General features: G+C 44.9%; 1 protein-coding gene across 3 annotated transcripts in view; it reads left to right on the forward strand.

The window, feature by feature from the left end:
* The window catches only part of LOC146808723 (cell adhesion molecule CEACAM8-like), a 468,434-nt gene that overhangs the window by 59,064 nt on the left and 387,528 nt on the right, over window positions 1-21,842 (forward strand). For 2 of the 3 annotated variants that reach the window (XM_085614223.1, XM_085614225.1), the window contains exon 2: window positions 3,909-4,262. In XM_085614223.1, coding sequence (XP_085470349.1) covers window positions 3,909-4,262 — 354 coding nt within the window. Of the gene's footprint in view, window positions 1-3,908; window positions 4,263-11,465; window positions 11,608-21,842 lie in introns of all 3 variants that reach the window. The other variant, XM_085614224.1, reaches the window with a different exon arrangement.

Raw genomic sequence — 21,842 nt, forward strand, 5'->3', positions numbered from 1 at the left:
ACATTCGACAAAAGAAGAAGACTGAAGAATCTCCCTTGTGGCCAAGGAGTGGCTACCCTGTGCAAACAGGCACCATCAAGAGACTTACCCTTTGCTTTGCTGAAGTTCTACGAGGGACCGACTGCAGAGCCCGACCAGAGCCTTGACTTCCAGACTTCTCCGACCCTGATCCACATCCACAGCCGAGCTGAGATCCGTGGAGGCGACGAGAGACGTGGGACCGGCTACCTGGGAAAAGTGGCGAGTATCTTCCAGCGCAGCTTCTGAGGCACCCTCGAAGTTGTGCACCGGGGATTGAGAAGCCCCAACCCCAAGCACCATCTGCACCGAAGATCAGCCCCCCACACTCCTCGAGTCCTGCGTGGGGCCCTTCTGCATTTTCCTGCTTGCCGCGTCTGTCCGGTTGCTTGCCCGTTGGCTAGCGGCCTCTGTGACGACACACCTTGAAATCTTCACTGCTGGTTTGGCTCCTCCAGACTGGCTCCCGCTTCTTTGCAAAAGAGAAGCACCCCAGACCTTCCTGGTCTGCACCAGAAGCAAGTCCTCCGTTCTTCGAGGGTTCCGCTTGCCAAGGCTTGGTGAGTCCTAGTTTGACTTCGACCCCGCCGACAGCAAGAGCCTTCATGGGACAGCTCGCCCCCTGGTCCTGGTCGTCCTCGACGTCTCCTGGTACCCGTGGCTGCAGCGACAAGCTTCACCTTTCACCTGCAATCTTCACGACATCGCCTGGTTCCTTCCTGGTTCCACGTGGTCACTGGCTAGTGACCTTGACTCTGTCCCTTCTGCTTGCAGGTATACTCTCTAGCTGCTTCAGAAGTGTCCTTAAACTGTTAATTTCTAACTGCTAGTAATTCTATCGACTTTTACGCATTACGCGTGAGTGTTTCCACTCTGCACCTGAATCCCGTGGGCCTCCCACTTCCTAACTGTTGCTAGTGTAGTGTAACCCCAGCGATTCCCTAGGCCTAGGCCTATCCTATTTCCGTAACAGTGGTCGTTATACCACTTCTTTAGTATATGGTTTGCGCGGCCCCTAGGGCCTAACTGTATTACTTACCTGTGTGACTTAATGTATGCTTGAATAAGACTGTGTTGTACTTACCTCTAATCTCATAAAGAGTGCTGAGGGTTTGACTAGAATAAATACACTTTATTTTATATATATATCTGTTGTGGTGTCCTTTAATTTGGTATTCAAGGGATTATATATGGTATCATAGCTGGCTTCACATGCCATTCAGAGTTTAGCCTAAGACTGCTCTTGTCCATGCTACCACTAGGATAGCTGGTCTATAAGGTTGACTTTACAACCAATCACCATAAGGGTTGTTTGGACTGATATAAGGTGTACACTAGAACTAGTGACATCATACATCAGGCCAACTTCTCACAACACACACAAAACCATAGAAATTGAGCAGTTATGTTTATCTCAAGTAACTATAACTTGCACCCCCACAGTATTCTTATCAATAATTTCACTGCAAATGTTGCTGTGATATTATTAATGATGTCATAGAAGATGTAATGAGTGGTGTAATCTGTTGGGTAATTAGCAGTGCAATTACAGGACAGTAACATTCAGCGGGCAGTGTACCTAGATAAAATTGCTCCAGCCTGGTTAGATGATGGCCACAGAGAATTCTTGGTGCTGCAATTTTTCCAGACATAAAACATCTGTTTAAATATCTACCAGGTGGCAAAGCACAAGGGCTTGATGGCCTACCAGGGGAGTTCCATAATGAATATGGTACTATCCTGGCTACACCTGCTGACCGTATTTGAGGACACACACAAAACGTGCGTCCACTGCATCTTTGCCACTTAAACTTCCACTCCTTAAACTGGGCAAGGATCCTTAGCACTGTAAATCATGCTATTCAGTCTTGTACATTTAATAGGTGCTTATATTACTGCTGCAGCTGTCCTAAGAGATGTGATAAAAACGTTTGACTCCTTAGAATGGGAATTCTTACATACAATACTCAAAAGGAAGATTATGCACAATTATTCTGTGATTGGGTCATGTTTTATGCTGACTCTAGAGTGTGTGTGTGTGTGTTAGCCGAATAATGTTGAACCCAATGAATATAATGGCACCAGACAAGGGTGTTCATTGCCACCTCTTCTACTTTTCTACACAGCTGTGGAGTCCCTAGCAAGTCACCTTCAATAGCGCTACTCGCACTGTGCACTCAACTACACACACTGAAAGCTAATTATATCGCTGTCCGATCTGGTGGCATGGGGATCTCTCATGTCTCTATCCATTGCAGTTAATATGTAGTTTTCTCTATCATGTCTGTAACGGATGAGTGCACACCCGTATACCCACTGAAATGGTGTGTAGACTCAGTGACATATTTAATGGTTTATGTTGCTCGGAATGTAGATACCATATTACAATAAAATCATGGCGTACTCACGTGTAGACTAAAGCCCCAAGAGGAAAGATGTTCTTCTCTTCCACTCTCCCTTGCCAGCAGGAGTAGGTTACTGAAAATGCCTATGCTACTGAATAGTGCACTACCATTACCTAAGCATTTGTTTATTTCCCTCAGATCTTTAAAGATGAGCCTGGGTGGGTAGGAATCGCAGAATTAAGTGGAATGATATTACACTATCATAGGAGCAGGGTGTTCGCAGCCCCTGATTTTGGGTTGTATGTTCTCTCAGGCTCAGCACATCCACCTCATATAGCTGTGTAAAAAGACTATGTGGCCCAACTCTATTCGAGACCATGCAATGACAAGATGCTACAGCTTCACAAAGAAGTCACTTTCTTTGCTTAGAAACTTGAGGCTGCAGTGACAAGTGCACATCCAGGGACCAATGGACATTGAACTGAAGTAGAGTAGGTTTACTGCTGCAAGCACACAAGCTCTGTGTCCCCTAATAGAATACACATGATACCCTTTACATTCCTCCACAGGTGTGTTCAGCCTAAAGAGTATGTGTCTGAGAGGATTGTCTCCGGTTCTAGATGTAGAAATACAGAGGGGACTTTTATCCTGGTTTGGTCATGTCTATCAAATTAACAACTTATGGCGGTGGGTAACAGCTTCTTTATTTAGAATAGTAGATAACATACCTCTACTGGAACCCACTGGGCTTAGTCAGAAATGTGCATTCTACTCAGCCGATAGTACTATTGTTGCTTCCCTATTCCTCGCATCCTAAGGATATCTGGTGCCCTCTGTCAACGTATTTATTGCATAACTTGGTTACCTAAGTATTAAATAAAGTGTAAATGCTCTTTTGCTGCCAGTACACAAGGGGCATGACTTTCTTCACTTGTTTGCCCTATGCTGTGATTGCACTGTGCAATGCTTAAGTTGTCGATGACTGTAGATATAGCTATGTGTATACTCAGAGTCAGTATTTAAACACCGCATTCCTTTGCATATGTTCTAATAGATCCCTGTACTGTTGTTAGACTGTGTACTGCATGTATGTTTCTTCAATAAAAGCAAGTTAGTATTGTTGTCGCATTTTGCTTGCACCTTAAATCTCACACCTTGAGTTCAAAACGTTGTTCCTACTGTGTGTTTTCTTATTTCTTTCTTCTCTGCTTCTGTCTGTGCATGGGTCTGTGCCAGGAGCACAGCTATCCTTTCTGGGAGGGGCGCCTCATCCTGTAAGGTTATGACTAGAGGTTCACGGGTGACCTTGTAAACTTTGTAGAGCTGTGGTTCCTTGGGCTGCACTGATGTCTCTTCTGCTCCTGGAGGGGCCTCTCGGGCCTGAAAGAGGGATACTGGTGTTAGTGTAGGGTTATCTTTGCTTTTGGTGGTACAGCTTGAAGAAGGAAGACGTATGGCATGATCCCTAACATACTGTGAAATCTAGCAACATGTGTGACTAGTGATTTGTGCATCAAAGATCTGCTTTCTCTCCTTCCCTTCCAGCCTGGCTTGGTATCTGGGTCCAGCAGACGGTGGGGCAGGAGCCCGGGGTGGTTGCGGTCACTGCCAGAGAGGGAGACGCGGCCATCCTCACTGCCCCGGCCAATAAAGATATATTCTCTGTTACCTGGTTCAGAGGAACATCCACAAGTAGCGCGCAGAAGATTATTGTGTACCTCGCCTCAACTGGAAAACGGACCCCTGGTCCCCAGCACACGGGCCGGGAGTCGGTACTACCGAACGGTTCCTTACGGATCACAAACCTGCGAACAAGCGACAGCGGTAACTACACTGCGACTGTAACACAGCGGAATGGGATGTTGTTAACCGGATCCTCTCAGCAGCTGAGGGTCTATGGTAAGTGGCAGACCGTGTCCGACCTCTGGGCTGGGTTCAGGAAAGCTTGGGAGGTGTCCACATTTCCCGTACGTATATGTTCACATCTTCTCTTGCTTAAGATCCCCTGTCAGGTGTAACAATTACAATGTCACATGTTCAGAGTATCTTGAGTAGCCTTTAGAATAGATATAAAACTTACCATAGCAGGTTTCCAATACTTTTTCTAAGTCTCATACTGCAGTCTGTCCATTGGGTCAATAGTAATTAATATGTTCTGTTTCAAAACTAAAAGCACTCGCACTCCTGTCTCCAACTTACTTGTTCGGTAGAGGAAAGAACCTCATTGCAGAAGGTGCACTGGATACGTTAATGTAGGGGAGCGCTACCCCAACAACGGCCCAGAAGCCACCCCCAGGTGTCTGCCCTGAACCCTTGTATCAGAGTTGCTGCCTTGAAGAACTCGGGTGCTCACTGTTCCCCTTATTAAATTCACGCAAAATATTCCTAGTCTACAATTAGAGGTGCATTTACAATTTGCGGTGGATTTGTGTCACTTCAGCACAAGTGTTTTTTGTTATTTACTAAATGTGCCGATAGATAAAGCAAAACAGCACGAAGCACTGCTTTGCGTTACTTAGTGTCAGAGTGATGCTATATGTGTGGTGCATGGGCGTTTCCATGCAACCACCCGTGTTTTTCCACACAAAAGACTACTAAAATGAGTAGGCCGTGTATTGCATAAAAAATTAACACCACTTGATAGCAGGAGTTAAAAGGAGAAATATGTTCTGCTTTCTTTTCCGACTTTGCATATGTGCTGCACCTTACAGCACACATACAAAGTAGAAAAAGTTTAAAATGTTGTTTAGCCATAGTGGCCTGTTATATGAAAAAGTAATTCAATTCCGCGCAGCAAGTACCTTGCTGCGTTGTGCGACAGGCAAAAGACACGAATGCTGCATATTTAAGGGACACCTTCCTACGGGAAGAAGAGGTAAAAGGGATGCGCAAACACCCCATATCCCTAGACTGGGCTATCCTATTAAACCACTTGAAACAATCACTGACCCGGAAGATAGCCCTGACACACCGCACGACACACAGACCGAGAACATGGACGCCAGACCCCCTCACGCAACACATACAGACAGCCATTAGCTTTTAAGCACTATGGTATACGCCCCAATGAACGGTCGGACCTCAGTGCCGGGTCAACTACGACCCCACCCATCCCCCCGGCCGCCTGCCCCTGGAACTACATGACGAACAGTGCATTTGTTTTGATGTTCAGGATATGTAGATGGATAACTTGTCACATGATGCAAACTCACAGTAAATAAAAAATGTCAATAAAAATATGTTTAAAAAAAAAAAAATTATGGGACACCTTCCTGCCCAAAAAAAATCCAGAGAGGCATATTTTTCTATCTATATTTGTAGAAGTGGACCTCAGCTAGGCCTACCAGTGCAAGGGGTTCGCCCTTCTCTGCACAGAGTCCTCACACCAATAGGAAGTAGTTGGCACAGAAGCTGGAATAGAAAATACTAAGTTTAATAAACCTCATGAGGTGGAACTACATTCAGACAGCACCCTTCGGTAATGAATGAAGTAGCACACCGAACAGAAGGAGCATGGTCCTTTTATACCCACACAGGGGCTCAAAAGAAGGCGGTACAAGTACAGAAGAAGGTTTTATGTACATATAAGGTCATATAGAAATGCACAGTCGACAAGTAGGAGGAGATAACAGTTTGCCAATGCTAGTAAACACATCCTGACAGTTACGTACTACTAACAGCTGCAAACTCAACTGGGCATGTGCGAAGGTGGAAGATGCTAAATATAGTTCGTTTCTAGGCAGATTACAAGAGCAGTCAACACTGAGGGAGGACAGAGCACATGGTGAGCACGTGGCAGCACATGGCAAACAAAATGGCTGCCAGAAATACAAAATGGATTCCACTAAATGGACAAGATAGCCTCTAAATACAAGATGGCTTCCACTAATGCTAACCCAATCGCTGCCAATTTACAACATATTTGCTGCAGAATGTGGAAGTAACAAGGAGAAATAAAGATATTTCTTCTCATCACTTATCTCCTGGGAAGGAGTATCTTTTTGGTGCATTTCCAGGTTTACCAGCTCTGGTAAATCTGAGAATAAGTTTAAAACCATGGAAGTTGCGTAGGAACACCAACTCTACGCCCATGGAGCGCCTTTCCAGGGCAGAGTAAGGAACCGCAGTGATTTGGGCTGCATTGCCTTACTCCAGATATATGGAGCCACTCGGGGCCATTCAAAGTGTATTTACGTAGCTTCATATATCTGACTTAAGGTTTACATTGCTCTAGCACCACGTTGCGTTGTGCTAGAGCGACACAAACTAGCTCGCAAATAGGTCCCTTATATATGGGGAAGTTATGCAGTATAGTACAGCAAGTCATCTTCCTGCGCTGCACTGCGTGATGGGGGAAAGGGCAAGAATGTGCCATATTTCAGGCAATATGACGCATTCCTGTAGTTTCCCCTGGGCTGGCACCTTGTTGGCTGCCTAGCACCAATGCAGGCACCCTTGCAACATTGTACAAGGGTGCCTGCGTTGCATGCAGGATTGTTTTTGTGCAGGGAGAGGGACCTTCCTGCACAAAAACAATCCTGGCAAACCTATTCCTCTTTCTATGTGTGTTGCAGAATGCATGCACATAGAAAGAGGAAGAAACGAGGGGAAATGGAGATTTCTCCTCGTTGTGCCTCCCCTAAGAATGTGTAAGATTTTGGAGCATTCCCAGGTTTACAAGTGGAACTCCCTACCAGTGCACAATAATGCAGTGCAGTGATTTGTGCTGTGTTGCTTTATTAAAGGTTCTTGTAGCCATTCAGAGCCACACAAAGTGATTTTGAATGGCTTAAAAAATCAGATTTAGGCTTTCTGCACGACATCGTAATCAGCCCTAAAATATTTTTTGATACACAAATGACATTAGTTGAGAATACCTTGGTAACCATAGGGCTTAAATCAAAAGTAACTCATGGCGGTATTTCAGTTGGATGGGCCAGAAGTTCATCTAGCCTTCCTAAAAATTAATTTTTTAGAGTCTTTAAAAAGAGTGAGAGAGTAATGAATAGTGTGAGATTGCACACCCGAATTAAATATTTCTCTGTTCAGTTTGTGCTGTTTACATTCAAGAAATCTGCCACTTTCTTCTGTTCAGCAACTTATAAATGGCGTAGGGTGGATATTGGTGCAAACACTCATATATTTCTGTTTTGGATGTGGAATTGTTGGGAGGTAGGATCATGTTGCTAGGCCGCCAATCCAATGAGAAGATCACAGGAAGTGCCCTTCTGTTGCCCACTCCTACTTCATTGAAAAGGCCGCTTGCACATTTTGCCCCATGTTTTCCATAATGAATCTTATATAACATTATTAGCAAGAACATTGATATTTTGTGCGGTTGCTAATATTTCATCAACCTTCAGGTATATTTTGAAAACTGACTGTGCTACTTCCAGCAGTGTGCAACTATTTGTCTTTACAAATGGCCCAGTCCTTTGAGCAATAGAGAAAAGGTCACGACTTAAAGTATATTACCATCACCTCATTCTTGCGTGGATTTGTAGATTTCATTGAAAGTGTTAGAATCCGGGTTCTCTGGTTGGCACAGGTAGGTACTTGTGACAAGCAGGGAACCTTTCCTCTAGTCAGGGTAAGGGGTTACACTACTAAAACAACCCCTGCTCACCCTCTAGGTAGCTTGGCGCAAGCAGACAAGGCTTATCTCAGAGCGTTATAGGTTAAGCATTTGTGCACACATACAGTAACCAAGTGACAACACTACAAATGGACACCACACAGGTTTTTATATTAAAAATAAGGATTCTTTATATAGAGTTACCACAAGACCATTAAACGACAAAAATACACAATACTGTTACTTAGATGGTAGAAGTTTGCTTAGTTCTCTTAAGTTCTTAAATGCAACACTTTAAGTCAATGTACCTTAGATGCGACACGCAGGGCAACGAAAGTGTTGCAATGATGCTGATGCGATGAAGTTCTTGGTGCAAAAGAAATAAAGACGGTATCTTCCAGATGCGTTACGCTTCTCCAATGTTGCGAGAAGACTCGACTCGATGCGTCGGCTACAGCGGCGTCACCCTTGACGAGATGCGACGACAGCGTCCTTGGCAGCGGCACTCTTCTCCGACGTTTGCGAGACTCTTCCGCTCGATGCGATGCTTCAGCGGCGACACCCCTTTGCGAGATGCGACGGCAACAGCTCCGACGGCGGCACGCTTCTCCGTGGATGCGAGGCGCTTTTCTTGATGCGTTGCAATGTGACAACTACGATGGCTGCGATGGCGACACGCTTCTTCCTCGATGCGAGACTCTTCTCTTTGATGCGGTGCAATGCGTCAGCTACGATGGCTGCGAGGGCGACACGCTTCTTCGGCGTTGCGAGACACTTCCGGATTGATGCGAGACGCTTCCACTCGATGCGATGCTGCAGCGGCGACCCTCTCTGCGAGATGTGACGGCAACAGCTCCGACGGCGGCACGCTTCTCCGTGGATGCGAGGCGCTTTTCTTGATGCGATGCAATGCGACAACTACGATGGCTGCGATGGCGACACGCTTCTTCCTCGATGCGAAACTCTTCTCTTTGATGCGGTGCAATGCGTCAGCTACGATGGCTGCGAGGGTGACACGCTTCTTCGGCGTTGCGAGACACTTCCGGATTGATGCGAGACGCTTCCGCTCGATGCTGTAGCGGCGACACTCTCTGCGAGATGTGACGGCAACAGCTCCGACGGTGGCATGCTTCTCCTCCTGCGTCGCGCTTCCAGCTCCTTGCGACATGCAGTCCCTCAGAAGGCCCCACAACAGCAGAAGGCACTTTTAAAAGACTTTGGGGAGCTGGGGGTGAAGTCCACTGGTCCTGGGACTTCGTTCAGGGGGCAAGCTAACTCACAAGCCCTTGGAGATCTTCTTGAAGCACAAGTTGAAATAAAGTCTTTGTAGTCTTTCTCCTCTCCTTCAGCAGCAAGGCAACCACTGCAGGCCAATCCCCCAGGTCAGGGACAGTACTCCTCCTTACAGCTTTTCCAGTTCCTTCTCCTCTGGCAGAGGTTCTTCTTGTTTAAGCAGGATCTTATTTCTTGGGAGCAGGGTCTCAATACTTATACCCCTAATTCCTTTGTTCCTCTGGGGTAGAGGGGCCTTTGCCCAGTCCAAACCAGTTCTTGAGCACTCTGTTGACATGACTCTGCCTTTCTATTCAGGGGGCAGGGCAGAGACATCAGCCGCTCCACAGGAGGTGGAGCCAGCATTGTGGTGGCAGAGCACAGCCCTATTCAGGGCTGTGCTCTGCCACCACATCTGGCTCTCCCACCCATCTGGCTACCAATCTCTCTATTCACCACCAGGCTACCTAGCCTTGCCCCTCTGGGTTTTCCCAGCCCTGTCACTCACACAACCAGACAGGCATATACACATCATAGCAGAGGCGGGCTGAAATGGTCAGGCAAGCAAATACCAACTTTCTAAAAGTGGTATTTGCAAACACAGAATATTAAAATAAACTTTACTAAAAGATGTATTTTATTATTCTGAGTTCAGGCATACTAAACACGAATTTCTACCATGTTCCCTGGGTCTGTTAGGATCATAGGATGTAACAATTCTAACAGCCCATTCTGGCCTATGGAGAACAGGTAGCCTTACAATAGTGAAAAACGAAAATGGCTGTAATTCACTATAGGACATGCCACACACATCAGGCCCTACCGTAGGGGTGACTAATATGAAGTTAAGGTTAGGTTTAGGGACTGGCAAGTGGGTGCACTTGCCCAGTCAGCATGACAGTACCAGATTGCATGCAGGTTCTGCTATGGCAGACCTAGACACATTTTACCAGGCCGCTTCTGTGGGTGGCACAACCAGTGCTGCAAGCCCACCAGCAGCATTTGTATTTACAATCCCTGGGCACTCCTGGTGCACTTTACTGGGGTCTGACAGTAAACCAAATAAGCCAATCATGGAATCCAACCAACATATACATTTTACAGTAGGGAGAGCATATGCACTTTAGCACTGAACAGCAGTGGTAAAGTGCCCAGAGTCATAGAATAGCCAACAAGAGGTCAGAAAAAATACAGGAGGAAGGCAAAAAGTTTAGGGATGCCCCTGCAAAAAGGGCCAAGTCCAACAGAAAGCTACCTAAAGATGCTTTAATACCTAGTGCTGTATACCGAATTTCCGATTTTAATACTCTGGTGCTCATCTCGGATATACTGCAGTTTTTATAGCCATCAAGAAGATAGCTTACTGCAGATTTCTATGTTTTAGAATGTGTCTGTGTCTAGTCCCTTGATGAAGCACTTCAGATCACGGTATCCAATCGTAATGAGGCTCAGGCGGCCCTACCTTTTACTGCTTTTGGCAAAATGAGTTCTGTTCTGTTGGGTAACAAGAAATCCTATTATGGGCATTCCTATGACACTCGGACGCAACTACATTTCCTTCTCAGATGAGCTCAGTTATCTGTGATCCTAACAGAATCAACACAAAGCAAAGCAAATGGAGTATTATGTACTTTGTGGTGCCAGAGCACTGATATTATCTATATATGACATTGGGAGTTCTAGATTAATTTAAATATCAAATTTTCCAATTGTAATAGTCTAAGCCTTAAATATTTGTGCAGACCCTTGAGTGCTGTCAAAGACACCAGGTATTGCTAAGGTCCTATATTCTGCCTTAAGAAGCAATAGCTTATTTCCCACGTTTGTACATTTTTAGAGTGGAGGAAGCTGGCTTTCTATATAGTGCACTAAAACGAAGTACACTGTGTAGACAGCCCAGTGAGACCCAGATTGGTTTACAGAGGTATACTAACGCTCTATCTGTGGTAGTGTGTGCTAGCAGTTAGGCTTCTCAGAGGGTAGTGTTAAGCATTTGTTGTACTCACAGAGGTAATAAATGAGTCACACAATCCTGAATGAATCCAAGATCAATTTATAAAAATATCGATTTTTATGTAATTATTAAGACATAGAGCTATGATCTACAGTAAGTATTTTCAGAGTTACAATTTTTAGAGTTCGGAAAATATATCACTTTTGTGTGCAATTACGCTCCTTTGAAGTCAATAGGGAAAAGAAGAAAAATGCATATAAAATCGGGCAATGCCTTCACGAATTTCACCTTCTCGTTTTAGGTCGACAGCAGGGCCAGGTCCAATGTTTCAGCAGAGGAAGATTGGTAGCAGCCCGGTTTGCCGTGAGCAGGGTGCTGAAGGAGATGGTGCAGTACAACAAAGGGGAGCCACTTGGAAAGCCACTGCACTGGAGGACTTAAAGGTAAGCTTGGGGAGTCCCACTGGAGAGGGGAGGTCGCTGGGGTCTCAGGCCCACGGGAGCACAGCTGAATCGTCGTTACCTGGGCTGGGCTGGTCTGGCCAGGTGCAGAGCAGTTAGGTCAGCCCGGCGCCGTGCATTGAGAAGTCCTTGTGGTCAGAAGCAGTCAACTTAGAGGGGCTATTCCGGGACTACTGAGCCACTCACAAAGTGAGTCTCGGGGGTCTCGATGTCCATCGAAAAATGCTTGCTTCTGGAGTCATTGGAGTTCAGAGCAGCTGTTTGCTGTAGGGGGTCTGGTACCACAGGTATTGTTACGGTGCAGCTCCTGTCGGTCCTGGTGCCTCCATACCAGGTGAGAAGACAGATCTGACCCCTTTTGGTTAGGGTGCTGCATCGGAGTCATCAGGGAGCAGCACGTCGACAACCCATACTTAGCAGGATCTGTGCATGCGGCATGCAGGGGAGTGATACCTTCTCTCTAAGGGAGTTTCTTGGCGGTTTCTCAAAGGCTAGAAGAGTTTTGGGGTTCTTGGAGTCCACACAGGTTCAGGATGAGACTGCATGACCACAGTTGTTAAGTACTTTGAGCAGCAGTCCGGGTTTGATGCTAATTTCTCTGCAGAAGGGCTTAATTTCTCAGGCAGCAGCTCTTCTTTGTCTGTGTCTTATTGTCCATCAAATCTAGTGTTGCAGGTTTTGGGATGCCATCTAAATACTAAATGTAGGGGTGTGAAAGGGAGTTACAGGTAGTAGCCAATGGGTTACCTAACTTTAGGGTGTCTACACCCTTTCTCTTCCAGGGGATCCTCATCAATAGTCATAAGCACTGAATATTCCCGCCCACGTGCGGGGACCCAGGAAATAATATACAATTATATATGGAAATCATATATATATATATATATATATTATCTACTGGCGGTCGCCAGTAGATAGTTATAGTTAGGACCCTGTTTCCATAGGAAATCCGCAACATTCTATTTGGAATAACTTTGGCGCCGGTCGACGAATACTCGCGAAATTTTCAAAACTAATGGGGCGCTACGCTCCGCTCCTACCCTGAAAGTCTCGGGGGATTCGTCAAGCGGGGGCTGAGAAAAAAGGGGGGTCCCAAAACGCGTTTTCCCCATGCATTTTTCCATAGGACCTTTAGACACAGCTACAGCCCGAACGGCTGAACAGAATTACTTGTAATTTGGCAGAGAGGTAGTCCGCAGGTCAAGGAAGTGCCTTTTGTAGGTCTGGTGTAAATCTGTTCAGTAGTTCCTGAGAAAATCGCATTTAAATCAATATATATATCTGTGGCAGCGCTCCGTGCGCTTACGGTAAGCTTACCGTACGCGTACGGTGCCGTGCGCGAGCGCGATTCTGATTTGGTTGTTAGATCAAAGTAAACATTCGAATCGGTCGAAACCAGGAAGTATCGGCCGCCATTTTCTGTCTGTCGCACTGAAAAAAAAAGGTTGATAACATGAAAAGGGGGCAACGAAGAGAGTTGCAGACCCCCTAGCGTTCGTCAGGGGGTTCACGAAGGACCAAAAATTATGAAAAATAAATTTAATAATTTTTAAAAAAAATCGCGGGGTGCGCGTACGGTAAGCTTACCGTACGCGTACGGTAAAAAAAAAAAAATTAACAATCACATTTAATATATAAATCTAAGGACCCCCAAGGGAGAAAAAAACAATTCATATTTTGAAAAAAATTGCGAGGCGTGCACGGTACGAAATGCGCAATGTGGGTGCTCGGTGCGCGAAGCGCACCGAGGGCCCACAGCGCGTGCACGGTGCGCGCAGCGCACCGAGCGCGCAAAAATTAAAAATAAATACATAACTTAGCATTTAAAAAAACGTACAAATTCACTGAAAAAACCATAGGTTTCACACACGTTATAGTTAGGAATTAGCATTTAAAAAACCTTGCAAATTCACTGAAAAAACCATAGGTTTCACACATGTTATAGTTAGCTGTACATTTCACTCGTAAAAAACCAATGAAATTCCACGTTATAGTTAGTGCAGGCAACTATAACTCACGCTACCGCAATCCTCTGTTGATGCTAATACTGTATCTTTAGCTATACATATATTACAAATATTTATTTTTCATAAAGGCACATATGTCATCAGTGATGTAATATCTGACATCATCAGCAGAGGATTGCGGTCGCGTGAGTTATAGTTGCCTGCACTAACTATAACGTGGAATTTCATTGTTTTTTTACGAGTGAAATGTACAGCTAACTATAACATGTGTGAAACCTATGGTTTTTTTCAGTGAATATATATATATATATATATATATATATATATATATATATATATATATATATATATATATATATATATTACCTACTGGCGGTCGCCAGTAGGTAGTTATAGTTAGGACCCCTTTTCCATAGGAAAACCTCAACATTCTATTTTGAATAACTTTGGCGCCGGTCGACGAATCCTCGCGAATTTCTCAAAATAGGTGAGGCGCTACGCTCCGCTCCTACCCTGAAAGTCTCGGGGGGATTCGTCAAGCGGGGGCTGAGATAAAAGGGGGGTCCCAAAACGCGTTTTTCCCATGCATTTTTCCATAGGACCTTTAGACACAGCTACAGCCCGAACGGCTGAACAGAATTACTAGAAATTTGGCAGAGAGGTAGTCCTCAGGTCAAGGAAGTGCCTTTTGTAGGTTTGGTGTAAATCTGTTCAGTAGATCCTGAGAAAATAGCCTTTAAATCAATATATATATCTGTGGAAGCTTACGGTGCGCTTACCGTGCGCTTACCGTAAGCTTACCGTACGCGTACGGTGGCGTGCGCGAGCGCGATTCTGATTGGCTGTTAGATCTTAGTAAACATTCGAATCGGTCGAAACCAGGAAGCGGCGGCCGCCATTTTCTCTCTCGAACTGTCAGGGGGGTGAATAAAAAAGGTGGATAATGTGAAAAGGGGGCAGGCTCGACAGTTCCTGACCCCCTAGCCTTGGTCAGGGGGTCCCAGAAGGACCCTCAAGGGCAAAAATAAAAAAAATATATTTTTCGAAAAATCGCCGTATGCGCGTAGCGTACGCGCACGGCGACCTGCGGAATTACGCGTACCGTGCGCGCACGGAAAAAATTTTTTTGCGAAAAGGGAAGCTTAAAAAAAAATAAAAAAAATTGTGAGGTAAGGTTGGCTCTTATAAGAGCCGTTGGGTTCATACAGGGATGGAGGAAAGAAAGAATGGGAGTATTATGAGCGTCTACAAACATGCTGGTCTATCTTATTGTTAATAAGGGGAAGACTGACCTCCCCAAAAACAATAAGACCACCACATTTTGTACACCTCATTTCAACACTCGCAAATCGAGGGTTGATGTCCAAAGGAAAAGAAGAAGGTGATGCTCCAACAACAGAGGAAGGGCTCAGCTGAGCTGCCGATGATGTACTCGGCTGAGCATCTGAGGCTGGGCTCTGGTGACTTACTGAAGAGTTTTCTCCAGTATGTCGAGCAAAGGTCCTTGGGTGTTTGTCCTGAAGGTGTCTCATCATAGAGTGATTTCCAAAGGAATATTTCCTACTTGGATTTCCTCTTGATAAAACACGATCACAAAGTATGCAAGTGACCTTTGGAGCATTGACCTTTTTCTCCCCCTCTGGAAAAGTGAAATACTCCCATACAAAAGAAGTCTTTTGTTTCCTCCTTCTCTGGATCATGGTGGTGCTGCTGGCCTCACTCTCAGAAGAGCCCTGCTGTTCTGCCATTGTATCCCAATGTCAATCCAGCTCCTGCTCCTAGAGAATCACAAGCAGAAATGAGGGGAATGGGTGTGGTGTGGGAAGAATCTGGAACTGAAAGTAGTATCAACCAATGAAAAGTGTTCTTTCAAGCAGTAAAGAGGGGAATGGGTGTGGTGTGGGAAGTTTCTGGAAGTGAAAGTAATTTCAACCAATAAAAAGTGTTCTTTGTAAGTCACATGGCCTACCGTGCGCGCACGTGACGCTTACGGTGCGCTTACGCAGCGCTTACGTCACTTTCGCGCATGCGCATTACACGCCGCTGCGTAACCGCGACGTTGCTTCCGGGTGTACGCGTACGGCACGCACGTATCACGTATCGCGCATGCGCATTACACGCCCCTGCGTAACCGCGACGTTGCTTCCGGGTATACGCGTACGGCACACACGTATCACGTAGGCGCGCTGCACTAATTACGTCCAGAGCGCGTAGCGTCAGCTTACCGTACGCGTATTTTACAAGCGCGTAGCGTCAGCTTACCGTACGCGCACTGAAAAAAATGCATTAAAAAAACCTTTAGATAATGCAGGATATAGTACATAAATTATTAAAAAAAGGCTTACAAAAAATGAAATAAAAAAAAATTGCATTAAATTATAATAAAAATATAAAATCGAAATAAAAAACCACTATCCACATTGACCCCACCCCCTGTGCTTTTGGTGGCGTTAAGTGGGCGCGCACGCCACGAATGGCGTAAAGTAACTTAGCATTTAAAAAACCGTACAAATTCACTGAAAAAACCATAGGTTTGACACACGTTATAGTTAGGAATTAGCATTTACAAACCTTGCAAATTCACTGAAAAAACCATAGGTTTCACACATGTTATAGTTAGCGGAAATTTTACTGATAAAAAACCAGTGAAATTCCCCCGTTATAGTTAGTGCAGGCAACTATAACTCACGCGACCGCAATCTTCTGCTGATGACATATGTGTCTTTATGAAAAAAAAATATTTGTAATATATGTATAGCTAAAAATGTATGGAAGAAGACATGGGCAAATAAGTGTCTAAATACAGTATTAGCATCAGCAGAGGATTGCGGTCGCGTGAGTTATAGTTGCCTGCACTAACTATAACGGGGGAATTTCACTGGTTTTTTATCAGTAAAATTTCCGCTAACTATAACATGTGTGAAACCTATGGTTTTTTCAGTGAATTTGCAAGGTTTTTTAAATGCTAATTCCTAACTATAACGTGTGTGAAACCTATGGTTTTTTCAGTGAATATATATATATATATATTCACTGAAAAAACCATAGGTTTCACACATGTTATAGTTAGCGGAAATTTTACTGATAAAAAACCAATGAAATTCCCCCGTTATAGTTAGTGCAGGCAACTATAACTCACGCGACCGCAATCCTCTGCTGATGCTAATACTGTATTTAGACACTTATTTGCCCATGTCTTCTTCCATAAATTTTTAGCTATACATATATTACAAATATTTTTTTTTCATAAAGACACATATGTCATCAGCAGAAGATTGCGGTCGCGTGAGTTATAGTTGCCTGCACTAACTATAACGGGGGAATTTCATTGGTTTTTTATCAGTAAAATTTCCGCTAACTATAACATGTGTGAAACCTATGGTTTTTTCAGTGAATTTGCAAGGTTTTTTAAATGCTAATTCCTAACTATAACGTGTGTGAAACCTATGGTTTTTTTCAGTGAATTAGTACGGTTTTTTAAATGCTAAGTTACTTTACGCCATTCGTGGCGTGCGCGCCCACTTAACGCAGTTCGTTCCGTGCGCGCACAGTGAGCACGCGGTGCGCTTCGTGCACCGCGCGCCCACTTTACGCAGTTAGTGCCGTGCACGCACGGTGGGCACGCGGTGCGCTACGCGCACCGCGTGCCCACGTTACGCTAGATGGGCCATGTACGCATGATGCGCTTCGCGCACCGTGCGCACATGGAGGACATATGATGCACTTCGTTTTGAAAGGTAATATTTTAATTTTTCACACCTGTTACAAGCCATGCACAAATGGTGACCTTTGGGCACCATTTGCACACGGGGTGGGGAGAGTGTGGATAATTTTTTTTTTTAAACATTTTTGTACCGTACGCGTACGGTAAGCGTAATCGGCGAAATTAGCGAAAAAATAAAAATTCCGTTTTTGGCCTTGGGGGATCTTTGGGGACTCCCTCAACATGGCTAGGTGCTTTGGAGCTGTCCAAACAGCCCCTTTACATGTTTTTGTCCTTTGTTTTTTAATCCACGCTCTCAGTGCGAGAGAGAAAATGGCGGCCGCCGCTTCCTGGTTTCGGCCGATTCGAATGTTTACTAAGATCTAAGAGCCAATCAGAATCGCGCTCGCGCACGTCACCGTACGCGTACGGTAAGCGCACCGTAAGCGCACCGTAAGCTGGCTCAGATATATATATTGATTTAAAGGCTATTTTCTCAGAATCTACTGAACAGATTTACACCAAACCTACAAAAGGCACTTCCTTGACCTGAGGACTACCTCTCTGCCAAATTTCAAGTAATTCTGTTCAGCCGTTCGGGCTGTAGCTGTGTCTAAAGGTCCTATGGAAAAATGCATGGGAAAAACGCGTTTTGGGACCCCCCTTTTATCTCAGCCCCCGCTTGACGAATCCCCCCGAGACTTTCAGGGTAGGAGCGTAGCGTAGCGCCCCACCTATTTTGAAAAGTTCGCGAGGGTTCGTCGACCGGCGCAAAAGTTATTCAAAATAGAATGTTGCGGATTTCCTATGGAAACGTGGTCCTAACTATAACTACCTACTGGCGACCGCCAGTAGGTAATATATATATATATATTCACTGAAAAAACCATAGGTTTCACACATGTTATAGTTAGTGGAAATTTTACTGATAAAAAACCAATGAAATTGCCCCGTTATAGTTAGCGCAGGCAACTATAACTCACGCGACCACAATCCTCTGCTGATGCTAATACTGTATTTAGACACTTATTTGCCCATGTCTTCTTCCATACATTTTTAGCTATACATATATTACAAATATTTTTTTTTCATAAAGACACATATGTCATCAGCAGAGGATTGCGGTCGCGTGAGTTATAGTTGCCTGCGCTAACTATAACGGGGCAATTTCATTGGTTTTTTATCAGTAAAATTTCCACTAACTATAACATGTGTGAAACCTATGGTTTTTTCAGTGAATTTGCAAGGTTTTTTAAATGCTAATTCCTAACTATAACGTGTGTGAAACCTATGGTTTTTTCAGTGAATTAGTACGGTTTTTTAAATGCTAAGTTTTTTTCCCTTATAATAAGCCCTGTACATTTGGTGGCCTACGGCCACCAAAAGCACAGGGGGTGGGGTAAGTGTGGATAGTGTTTTTTTCCATTGTAATAAGCCCAGCACATTTGGTGGCCTTCGGCCACCAAAAGCACAGGGGGTGGGGTAAGTGTGGATAGTGTTTTTTTTATTTTTATTTTTTTACCGTACGCTTACCGTAAGCGTACGGTAAGCGTACCCCGCGAAATTGCCGAAAAAAAAATAAAACCGTTTTTGCACTTGGGGGATGTTTGGGGACTCCCTCAACATGACTATGTGGGAGGGAGTTGTCAAAACAGCCCCTTTACATGTTTTTGGGCTTCCGATTTTAAAAATCTCTCTCAGTGCGAGAGACAAAATGGCGGCCGCCGCTTCCTGGTTTCGGCCGATTCGAATGTTTACTAAGATCTAAGAGCCAATCAGAATCGCGCTCGCGCACGCCACCGTACGCTTACCGTAAGCGTACGGTAAGCGTACCGTAAGCTGGCTCAGATATATATATTGATTTAAAGGCTATTTTCTCAGAATCTACTGAACAGATTTACACCAAACCTACAAAAGGCACTTCCTTGACCTAGGGACTACCTCTCTGCCAAATTTTGAGTAATTCTGTTCAGCCATTCGGGCTGTAGCTCGTTCTAAAGGTCCTATGGAAAAATGCATGGGAAAAACGCGTTTTGGGACCCCCCTTTTATCTCAGCCCCCGCTTGACGAATCCCCCCGAGACTTTCAGGGTAGGAGCGGAGCGTAGCGCCCCACCTATTTTGAGAAATTCGCGAGGATTCGTCGACCGGCGCCAAAGTTATTCAAAATAGAATGTTGAGGTTTTCCTATGGAAACGTGGTCCTAACTATAACTACCTACTGGCTATCGCCAGTAGGTAATATATACAAATATATATTTGTATGGTGCGAAAAATTAAAATATTACCTTTCAAAACGAAGTGCATCATATGTCCTCCATGTGCTCACGGTGCGCGAAGTGCATCGTGCGTACATGGCCCATCTAGCGTAACGTGGGCACGCGCACCGCGTGCCCACCGTGCGTGCACGGCACTAACTGCGTAAAGTGGGTGCGCGGTGCGCGAAGCGCACCGTGCGCGCACGGAACAAACTGCGTTAAGTGGGCGCGCACGCCACGAATGGCGTAAAGTAACTTAGCATTTAAAAAAACGTACAAATTCACTGAAAAAACCATAGGTTTCACACACGTTATAGTTAGGAATTAGCATTTAAAAAACCTTGCAAATTCACTGAAAAAACCATAGGTTTCACACGTTATAGTTAGCGGAAATTTTACTGATAAAAAACCAATGAAATTCCCCCGTTATAGTTAGTGCAGGCAACTATAACTCACGCGACCGCAATCTTCTGCTGATGACATATGTGTCTTTATGAAAAAAAATATTTGTAATATATGTATAGCTAAAAATGTATGGAAGAAGACATGGGCAAATAAGTGTCTAAATACAGTATTAGCATCAGCAGAGGATTGCGGTCGCGTGAGTTATAGTTGCCTGCACTAACTATAACGGGGGAATTTCATTGGTTTTTTATCAGTAAAATTTCCGCTAACTATAACATGTGTGAAACCTATGGTTTTTTCAGTGAATATATATATATATATAAATATATACAGCTCTACATATATATAATTTTTCTCATACCAATGCAACCCCCAATAGGAGGCTAAACAATGTAATTACACACAAAGACTGTATTTGCCAATATATATATAAAAACACAAGAGGGCAAGTAGCACTTGAACTCTGTTTATTAATGAGCAAAGTATTTATAAATAGCAAACTGCAAATAAAGTAGACCTTGTTAGCCTACATGTTGCATTGTAAACCAATAGCATAGAAAATGAAAGCATTTTCAACAAAAACTGGCGCCGTGCCTTTAAGGCAGCCATGACCCCTAGCTTCCCATCATGCCTCAGGGGTGACAGTTAGGTCAGTTGTTCTTTTCGGCTCCTTCAGTCAGGACCCTGAATTTTCAGCTCTTCCTTTGTTGACTTTCTGTCAAATATCTGATCATTTTCTATTTTTTGTGCTTTCACTCCACATCTTTTTGCTTTAGAGTGGGAGTGATACTTTTTTTGTGTTCCAGAAAAGGTTTATGTTCGAGGCATATGAGCTGCAGATCACACACTGAGGATAAGATCGCCATCTGGTGTTGGGCTCGGATGATTGCAGGTTGTTGTTGTCTTCGGAAGATGCCTTTGGTCACGAGATAGGTGACTCCTCCCCTGGACAACAGTGCGCATGGGCATCCACTCCATCGTCAGATTGTTTTTTTCCGCCATTGGGTTCGGATGAACTTTTATCCGCTCCAGCAGAAAACTTCCAGCAATCAAAATAATTTCTCAATCTTCATTCCATCGACATCGAAATCAACTCGGACCGGTTCCGGAAGCGGCTGATGGACAGGACACCTTTTAAAAAATGCCCCCAGTGTGGAGCGAAGTTCCCCCACAGTGACCACCACGAGGTTTGCAACCTCTGCCTATCGCCGGAACACAACGAATCGAACTGTCCAGCTTGTGCCGCTTTCCGTTCCAAGAAGACCCTCCGGGACCGAAGAGCTCGACGCCACATTATGGCAAAACCAGCTCCAGAACCGGAGGACATCTTTGCTCAGGATGTTCCTGAAGATGACACCGAAGATCTCGAGATCGTGTCCGAGGCCGACGATTCTGATGACCTCATCACTCCAGGGCAGCGTGTGAGTACCACCCCCCCTGCCCCTACCCCATCCAAAAAGACATTGGTCAAGACTCTGCCAGCTGGGCCCAGTCGCGATCGAAAATCCTCTTCAGAAGCCCCGCCCTCGGGCCTGGCTCCAAAGACATCTAAGCCTGTAGGTGGCTCGGGCTCGAGCAAACCTCATGTTATTGTACCTATAATACCTTCGGCACCGAAAACTCCACTGTCGGCACCGAAACAGGCTTCAAGACCGAAATCTCCTTCGGCACCAAAACGTTCCTCGGCACCGAAGTCTCCACCGACACCGAAACGTTCTTCGACATCGATGCCTAAAAGTCCCTCGGCAACGAAGATTCCATCGGCACCGAAAACTCCATTGGCACCGAAGATTCCATCGGCGCCGAAAACTCCATTGGCGCCGAAAACTCCGTCGGCACCGAAAAATCCATCGGCACCAAAAACTCCGTCCACACCGAAAAAAGTT

The sequence above is a fragment of the Triturus cristatus genome, chromosome 7, assembly GCF_964204655.1.
Source record: "Triturus cristatus chromosome 7, aTriCri1.1, whole genome shotgun sequence".
Lineage (NCBI taxonomy): Eukaryota > Metazoa > Chordata > Amphibia > Caudata > Salamandridae > Triturus > Triturus cristatus.